The 8,449-nt window shown below is 34.4% G+C and overlaps 2 protein-coding genes across 4 annotated transcripts; one reads left to right on the forward strand and one right to left on the reverse strand.

Moving 5' to 3' along the window:
• Positions 1-293: 293 nt before the first annotated feature.
• Positions 294-1,223, reverse strand: LOC111905682 (uncharacterized). The gene has a single exon (XM_023901379.3). It carries the CDS (start codon positions 1,136-1,138, stop codon positions 512-514), a length of 627 nt encoding a protein of 208 aa, XP_023757147.1. The 5' UTR covers positions 1,139-1,223; the 3' UTR covers positions 294-511.
• Positions 1,224-3,932: 2,709 nt separating this feature from the next.
• LOC111905681 (uncharacterized) lies at positions 3,933-6,061 on the forward strand. 3 transcript variants are annotated; one of them, XM_023901377.3, is made up of 4 exons: positions 3,933-4,218; positions 4,290-4,501; positions 4,682-4,870; positions 5,375-6,061. In XM_023901377.3, exons 2-4 carry the CDS (start codon positions 4,337-4,339, stop codon positions 5,747-5,749), a joined length of 729 nt encoding a protein of 242 aa, XP_023757145.2. In that variant the 5' UTR covers positions 3,933-4,218; positions 4,290-4,336; the 3' UTR covers positions 5,750-6,061. The 3 variants fall into 3 exon arrangements, with proteins under 3 accessions (XP_023757145.2, XP_023757146.2, XP_023757144.2); XM_023901378.3 differs by having other exon boundaries at positions 3,933-4,187; XM_023901376.3 differs by having other exon boundaries at positions 3,933-4,501.
• Positions 6,062-8,449: the final 2,388 nt, after the last annotated feature.

An 8,449-nucleotide genomic window follows, 5' to 3' on the forward strand; every position in this document is an offset into this window, starting at 1 on the left:
TAATTGAGCAATTATATAATAATTAATTAGAAAAATACCCTACAAAGAACGTTTGACAAGTAGCCGTTTTGATTGGTAATTAAAGAATTAGCCGATTTTTGTCCTTATTTAATCATCGCATAGAACCATTTTATCACCACCTCTAGAGTTCCAGTAAATATTTACGATCCATAACTTTAACCAAATGATTATGTATACAAGATTCCTAAAATCGTATCAATCACTTTAAAACAAAGTAACAAACATTTAAACACCTTCATCCTAAATCAACAAAATCAAACTTGGACAGCAACTGAAATAAAAACATTATATTATTATTATTACTGTGTCTGAATCTGATCCTTTGTAATTTGCTATTCATAGATAATTATGCAATGTCAAACCAGAAACCAAAAGTTTCCGTTAACACCACCATCAAAAATCAAACATCTGTAATCCCCAATCTACTGAAAAAGAACCCAAATCCCACTGAAGTAATCAAAAAATTTAAAACCCATATCACCATTTTGGATCAATTGCAGAGAATGACCCGAGTAAGAGCAAGAACCAAACAAGAAACAGTGAAGAAAAACAGAGTAACAAAGTCTCTCGTTGACCATTTCTTCACAGCTTTACCTTCAACCCTCAAACTTTTAGCCCTTCGAAGTGCATCAACTTCCTTCAACAAATCAAACTCCAAACCTTTCTTCTTCAATTCCTCCACACACTTCCCCAATAACTTCCCATCTTCTTTCTCCCTCTCCAGTAATTTCTCCAGATGCGATTCTGTGTCTGTCTTGTAACGAACGGCCCAGATTAATCCCAGAGAACAGAGGAGCGAACAGAGAGATGGGATCCATGATCGGTTGCATGATCCAGATGTAGACGAAGATGCGCTGCTGAAGAGGAGCATTAGCGAGATCGAGTGAAACAGGAAGAAGAAACAGTAGATGTGAGTGATTTCCTTTCGAACAGCATCGATCTGGGTTTCTTTGAGAGCGATTCGATTCAGGATCAGTTCTTCTTCTTTAAGCCATTGCTTTAAGAGAAGCTTGTGGGTTGGAGTCATGGCGATTTCGTGAAGTGGGTGGAGAAATGTTTTTGACGATGATTCCATGATCGCTGTAGTAATAGCAGTGTCTTTGCTCTCATCCGCCATTAAATCAGTTTAGAGAGAGAGAGAGAGAGAGAGAGAGAGAGAGAGAGAGAGAGAGATGGTATTGATTAAGGAGAGAGATTAACGGTGAACAGAACAGGAGCGTCGTTTGGGTATTTGAAATTTTCTCCCAACGGTCAAATTCCAAATGTTTCACTCTTTACCCTTTAACAACTTTATATTAGCCAAGTGTTCCTTCAGGATACAGAAGTGACAGCTTGACCCCTTTTCTTTACTTTTTCTTACAAGATATGGTGTTTTATAAACAATATTACGGGAAGGCAAAAAAAATTAATATCAAAACAAAGTTATTTAATATAACTATTGATAATTAGATCTGACAATTACAATTTGTTTGTATGAAAACTGATTAATGCAAGTTTTATAATGATTAAGTTGATTAAAAAAGGTTAGATAAACAAAACAAATATTTTTTAAGATATTTAATGTATTAATTATTTATAAATCGATACGTATCGATGGAAGGCAAACGCACAACAAGCTGCACCACTAGCCCTTTTTGGATAACAAAACTAATTCTTTTGAAAATTAATTCTTTATAAATTAAAATACAAATTCACCCATTCTAAAAACTAATAATGTGGGTGAACCTCTTTTAAAGTTTAGTTTTTCTAACGAAACCTAAAACACAAAGTATCATCTTTGAATGCTCAAAATAAACATCAGGTAATATTTTGTATATTAAAACCACTTTATATTTTAATCTTACCTAAATACGTGCTTCATGATCATTTTATAGAAACATATCTTCATTCAAATCACAATACAGTAACATGCTTTTATTAAAACTATTAAGATGAACTTGTATCCATATGATGCGATCCTGACGGTTGAAATGTATAATTCTATGTGTGAAATCTATAATAAAGATCTGAGTAAATTATATCATTCATCCCTTGTGCATGTATCCAAACACATGTTTAGTCCTTATTTTCAAAAATTAATTCAGACCGTCTCTGGGTTTGTGTTTTCTTTCATGCTTTAGTCCATCCAAACATAAAAAGACTAATTTACCCTTAACAAATTATTTTTTAATTTTCTATTATGTATTTATCAGTTTTTAAAATTAGAAAAATGAAAATAAATATCCCCACCCCTTCCTTTTCCTCGGTTCCTTCTTTGTCTTCTGGTTTTCACCCACTCTCAACAACCGCCCGTCCTCTTCTTTTCTCCGATAAAACTAACCAGCCAAAAATCGTTTGTTTCCCCCTCCTTCATATCACCATCATCCGACTCAAGCAACTCTCCATAAACCACCAACAATAACAAGCCCTCTTCACCACCTGCAATTATTGTCAATCTCCACCAACTCCACCATTGATGAACCATGTCTGATTATCAGACATCAAATATTAAACCCAAAACTTGCATTCATATATATATATATATATATATATATATATATATATATATATATATATATATATATATATATATATATATATATAAACCACCGCCTCTCTTTCTCTTCACGTGATAGTTAGGGTTTCAGGTGACGATGTTAGGGTTTCTGCATAGATGTATGGTGGAGGGGTGGTGGTAATAGTCGAACGGAGTGCAGATTTGGGAATCTCCTTCTCCGATGAAATTGTAGGTCTCATAACGAGTGATGGTAAAGAAAGCTCCAAGGAGATATGTACCTGCGCATCACGATCGTTGCAATGAACCCTTACTGCCTCTCATTTTTTCTTACGAGATGGTAGCGGGTCTGCACTCCAACTCGAGGTTAACGAATTTGCACTCCAGCTCGAGGTTAACGAATCTACACTCCTCCCTAACCTTCTCCTTACCCTTTAGATTTGCACTCTTGTGTGGATCCTTCATTGGAGGAAATGATGGAAGCAAAACAAATGCTTAAAAAGCTTGAGAAGATCAAACTGGAGGTTGGTTAGATGATGTTGTTGTGGAAGTTACCGAAGTTTTACAAAAAGTGAATGAAAGATTGATTAAGGTGATGGTTGGTGGTTATTTTCAATGGATCGGTTGAGCTTTAAACCTGGGAGTGGGTGGAATGAGTTGAGGGGTAACGGTGGTGCTCCATTTTATAGTGGTGCTCCATTTCCAGTGATGGTGTAGATTACATTACCGATGGTGGTGGTGGTCAAGCATTCTTTAGCAAGATAGAAAAATAATTAAAATACTTTTTAATAACTAAAAACGTAAAAATAAATGAAAATAAAAATGAAAAGGGCATTGTATCCTTTTATGTCTCGGAATGGATGATACGTGCAAAGTTAAACTATGGATGAAGCATACACCTTTTACTGTTGTTATGAGATTAACCCCATCCATTTTGGTATTTGTATCCGAAGAACTTGACATGAACTTCTTAGATGATACAACATACCAATTTTATTTTCTATGAAAACATGATCTCAAAAAAATAAATAAATAAAAGATATAAAATGGCCACAAAGTATTAATTTAGATAAGAGCATGACATAAATGATTTTAATGAAAAAAATATAAAACAGGGAGTTTCTAATATGATAAGATAATATATTGAATTTTTTTAGGTTTTATATTTTCAATATCACAAAAATTAAATAATAGTAATATTTGAAGGATTAATAATAAAATATATCAATTCATATTTTCTATATAATTAAATATTTTTTTTGCTGGCATAATGACTATTTTAATAATTTATGTAAAGTTAGCATAGATGTATAAATATATAAATTAATAGTTTTCATAATAAATTATCAAAAAAAAAAAATCATCTCCTTAACATAATTCAACAAATACGTCGTTTTGCTCATTAACCATTTAAAAACCATTTGAAACGTGAAATTTTGAATCGGTAAGAACAAACACGCAAATGACAGGGGGCAATTTAGGGTTGATGTAGTTGAGAAATTTCCTCAAATAAGTGCCAAATCAAGACGATGGCCGCCATTAACGTCCTCCCTTAAGCAAATTTCATACTCAATTCTTCCTCTGTCCCTGTAACTTATTCTTTCTGTCTTCACCACGTTTACCTTCTTTATCCCATCACGTCTCCAATACCTCGTCAGTTCAATTCAATTCAGTACGGATCAACAACTCTTTGATTTTGATAGGTGATAAGTTTTCCAACTTTCATGAACTTATGGGATCTGCTTATTGATTACATGATATTTCCAATCGATAGAGACATACAAGGGGATCGAAGAACTAGTTGACAGAAGGCAAGAAACAATGAACAAGATAGAAAGAGCGCATCAGATGTACAGAGATGGTAACTATGAAGAAGCGCTTGAATTTTATACAGAAGCTCTTTCGATTGCCAAGACAAACCCTCAGAAGATCGCCCTTCATAGCAATCGAGCCGCCTGTTTTCTCAAACTCCACCACTTTAAAAAGGTGCTTTTATCATTTTCTTTTTAGTATGCAATATCTAGTATCAAAAGCTAATTAACCTTTTTTCCAGTGTTAATTTGAGTTCCAAGACACAATCTATCAAATCTTTGAGCGAATTGATGAATTATCATCGATTGTTTGTTAACTATTGATTGTTGATTAAAGTTTTGGTTATCAATTTAGGCAGCAGAGGAATGTACTTCAGTGCTTGAGCTTGATCATGAACATACAGGAGCCTTAATGTTGAGAGCTCAAACATTGGTCACCCTTAAAGAGTACCACTCTGCACTCTTTGATGTAAACAGGCTGATTGAGTTAAATCCTTCATCAGAAGTATATCAAAATCTTGAAGCTCGCTTAAAGACACAATTGGTACTCCCTCCATACAACATTTCTTGATCATTTTCTCTGCTTTTTTTAGAATATTGTAGGTAGAAGTTTTACCCATTTATCTAAAACGGGTCTATGTGGGTTATATATTTTAGGGCAGAATACTAAAAGTGTTTGTACATTCACCATGTTATCAATTTAGCTAATTAACTATTTTATTTAGTGATCAAACCATTATATACTAGTATTTTTTTTGACAGTATAAACTTTAAAGATACCATTTTTCTCTATTATCTGGATTTCATATTAGGGCAAAATACAGAAAATCATATGTTAGCTTCTCAGTTGTTGTTATTTATTGATTTAGCCACTGAATTATTATTATAATGATCATAAATAACAATAGCTCGGTGGCTGAATCAAGAAATTGGTGAAAAGTACACTTTTTTTTGTATTGGACAGATAAAAAATGGGTAAATTTAAGAAACTTAGTTTTAAAGAAACAATTTAAAGCATTAATTTTTGTATATTTTTGGTCAAGGAAAGTCTCTTGCTCCAATACCCGAGCTAGAAGAAGAAGAAGAAGAAGAAGAAGAAGAAGAAGAAGAAGAAGAAGATAATGAAGAAGATGAACAGTCTACTTCAGTAGAAATAGCAGAAAATGATATTGATGACACAAAGGGACATGAGCCCGATACTGCGGTAAGCAATCTTGAAAATGTGGAAATTACCATTACGCCCCCTCAAACACAAAGCCTGAAAGAGGAAATTCCAAAACCGAAAGGGCATTCACGTCTTGATTATTCAAGATGGGATAAAGTTGAAGATGATAGTAGTGAAGAGGATGAAGATGATGATGAAGATTCTCAACCTCAGTATCGTTTTCGTGTAAAAAATATTGGTGTAAGATCCGTAAAGTAGATAACGTTATAAAGAAGCTTAGTATATTACTATTATACCCCTGGGCCACGGCCCCACGTATGAAAGGGGTCGGAGATGATGCGTTTGTACAGTTTGGTTGGTGAACAGGGTGAATGGTTCAAACGGTGTAGAATATACTATTTGGTTGAAGATGAAAGAGTGGCTGGAAAAAGGGGTCTCTTTACCATAAAATTTGTTTTTTATTTTTTATTTTTTATTTTTTATTTTGTGTATATGTGGAGTATGATGTGGGAAGAATATACTTATGAAGCAGAAAACTTGAAAAATAAAAAGATACCAGAACTTCTATGATGATAGAATTTATCAATAGTGTCATTGTATGCCATTGCTAGTTAATTTTCGTGAATGAGTTTAAAAGGTCCTTACCATTCCATTCCTTGAAAGAAACGAATAAATCATGTGAGCAAGTTATATTATGGGGTGCACTTGTGACTGCGAAAACCAATCATACATACAGTCAAAATGTCACTTATGTCTCCTTCGTCAAAACTATCTTGAACCATATAATACTTCTACCTTTGCTTGTTTTTGACTTACTGTTTTCTTTTCTTTATTGCGGACAATCTCTTTTAGTATGCCCTTGTTTTTTGAGATTTTTTTTAGATTAGGTAGCATTTAACCTTGGATGAAGCTTTAGGCTTGGAACATGACTCCCCTTGTTTCCACCCTCTTCATCTTGTGTTTTTTTCCTCTGCCTACAAGCAGACATGAAACCAAACTAGAACCATCTTTGTTACAAGAGACCTTACGTTTTAGTTCTTTAAACAAAATGACATCCTTCATATCATTGACAATAGTTGTTGTTCTATCATACGAAATGGTATAACGATATTCTCATCTGAATTGGTTACAAAACACAGCAAAATAAGGGGTTGATCTACATCTTTAATTTTAACCTCAACCCCTTCTAAATCATAGATAATATGATTAAAATTATCCATATTATCTTTTACCTGTTTTATCATTCGGATAATATACAAACATTGCTTCTAATACAACCGACTTGTGAGTGAGTTATTGATATTTATGGCAAAGTTTCTTCCGTAGTCTAGCAGCAGTCATTTGATCCACAACCTTGCACAACACTTCCTCACTCATACGTCACAGAGTTGATCTACGCACTTTTTCTAAAGTTTTATTCCGCTAGTTTCACCGAAGTTTGTTTGACATTTGTCTAAAGTGTTTAACTTGTTTTATTGTTATCCCAACAAATTGGTATTAGAGCTATGGTTGAAGATGAGAGAGTTAAGATCGACAAATTCAATGGTCAAGATTTCAGTTTTTGGAAAATGCAAATCGAATACTACATCTACCAAAAGAAGTTAAATGAACCATTGTCTGAAAGTAAACTTGTAGACATGAAGCAAGAAGATTGGGAACTGTTAGATTGGTAGGCACTTTGTGTGGTGAGATTATCCTTGGCAAAGAATGTAACGTATAACATTGCCAATGTAAAGACTACTCGTGGGTTGATCAAGGTGTTATCTAACATGTACGAAACCCCCTAGCAGCAAATAAGGTTTATTTGATTCGGCAATTAGTAAATTTGAAGATGAAGGAGGGTGGCTCAATGACCGATCATGTTAATGAATTTAATTCAATCCTATCAAGGTTGATGTCGGTTGAGATTAAATTTGAAGATGAAGTCATGACATTTCTACTTTTGTCATCTTTGCCTTATAGTTGGTCTGGTATAGTGATAAGGGTTAGCAACTCAGCATGAAATTTGTGATTTAATCATTGGTAAGGATGTATGCAGACGAAGTGCTAAGAGAGCTTCCAATAGTCTTCTGAGTACTGAAGAAAATAAGGAGTCCAACAGAGGGTTTGGAGGTAGTGGAAGGTCAAAGTCGAGAACAACATGTGGACAGAACAACATGTGGACAGAACAACATGGGGGATGTTACCTGTTGGAACTGCAAAGAGAGTGGTCATGTCAAAAGTCAGTGTCCAATTGCAGATAAAGGCCAAAAAGAGATGAATATGGCATCAAAATTTGAAGATGGTGCGCTCATTTGTTCAGTTGAAAACTCAATAAAATCATGGGTCTTGGATTTTGGTGCGTTATTTTACGCATCATTCCAGAAATGTAAAGCAGAACTTCAAGCATTGTAAAGGGAAGGCCAGACTAGCAGATAACAAGTGTCTAAGTATCAAGTGTATTGAAGATGTGGTTTTCAAGACGACCCTAAGTACATATTGGACTTTAAAAAATACCAAGTTCTTTCCAGACCTAAAGAGTATGTTGATATATATTGAGCAGCTTGATAATGAAGGCCATCATGTTACGTTTGGCGATCACAAGTGGAAAGTGAAGAAGGAAAACTTGATTGTTGCTAAGGGTCAGAAACAAGGTACATTGTATATGGTGGAATTTTCTGAAGATGGAGCACGCGTTGTTGAATGAGTTGGGACATCCACTCTATGTTAACAAAAAAAAAATTTCATATGAGTGAGGAAGCTTGTATCCAAATGGAGAATGCCAGATCCGAAGATTGTGACAAATGCTTCTAAGCCATGTTCTATTGGCAGACAGAAGAAAGTCAGTTTTATGGAGATAGGCAATCCGCCTAAGTTTGGGAAGTCTGGTTCTGTTCATTTTGGTGTTTACAATCCTACTTTAGTTTATTTAGTGGGAAGATCCCGGAATCAACCAAGACCTATCACTGGTCAAAGGAT

The sequence above is a fragment of the Lactuca sativa genome, chromosome 7, assembly GCF_002870075.4.
Source record: "Lactuca sativa cultivar Salinas chromosome 7, Lsat_Salinas_v11, whole genome shotgun sequence".
Classification (NCBI taxonomy): Eukaryota; Viridiplantae; Streptophyta; class Magnoliopsida; order Asterales; family Asteraceae; genus Lactuca; species Lactuca sativa.

Coding starts and splice junctions, on each gene's coding strand:
- LOC111905682 (XM_023901379.3), bottom strand. CDS start 1,138: ATGGCGGATGAGAGCAAAGACACTGCTATTACTACAGCGATCATGGAA.
- LOC111905681 (XM_023901376.3), top strand. CDS start 4,337: ATGAACAAGATAGAAAGAGCGCATCAGATGTACAGAGATGGTAACTAT. Junction 4,502..4,681: donor AACTCCACCACTTTAAAAAG/GTGCTTTTATCA, acceptor TTATCAATTTAG/GCAGCAGAGGAATGTACTTC. Junction 4,871..5,374: donor CTCGCTTAAAGACACAATTG/GTACTCCCTCCA, acceptor GGTCAAGGAAAG/TCTCTTGCTCCAATACCCGA.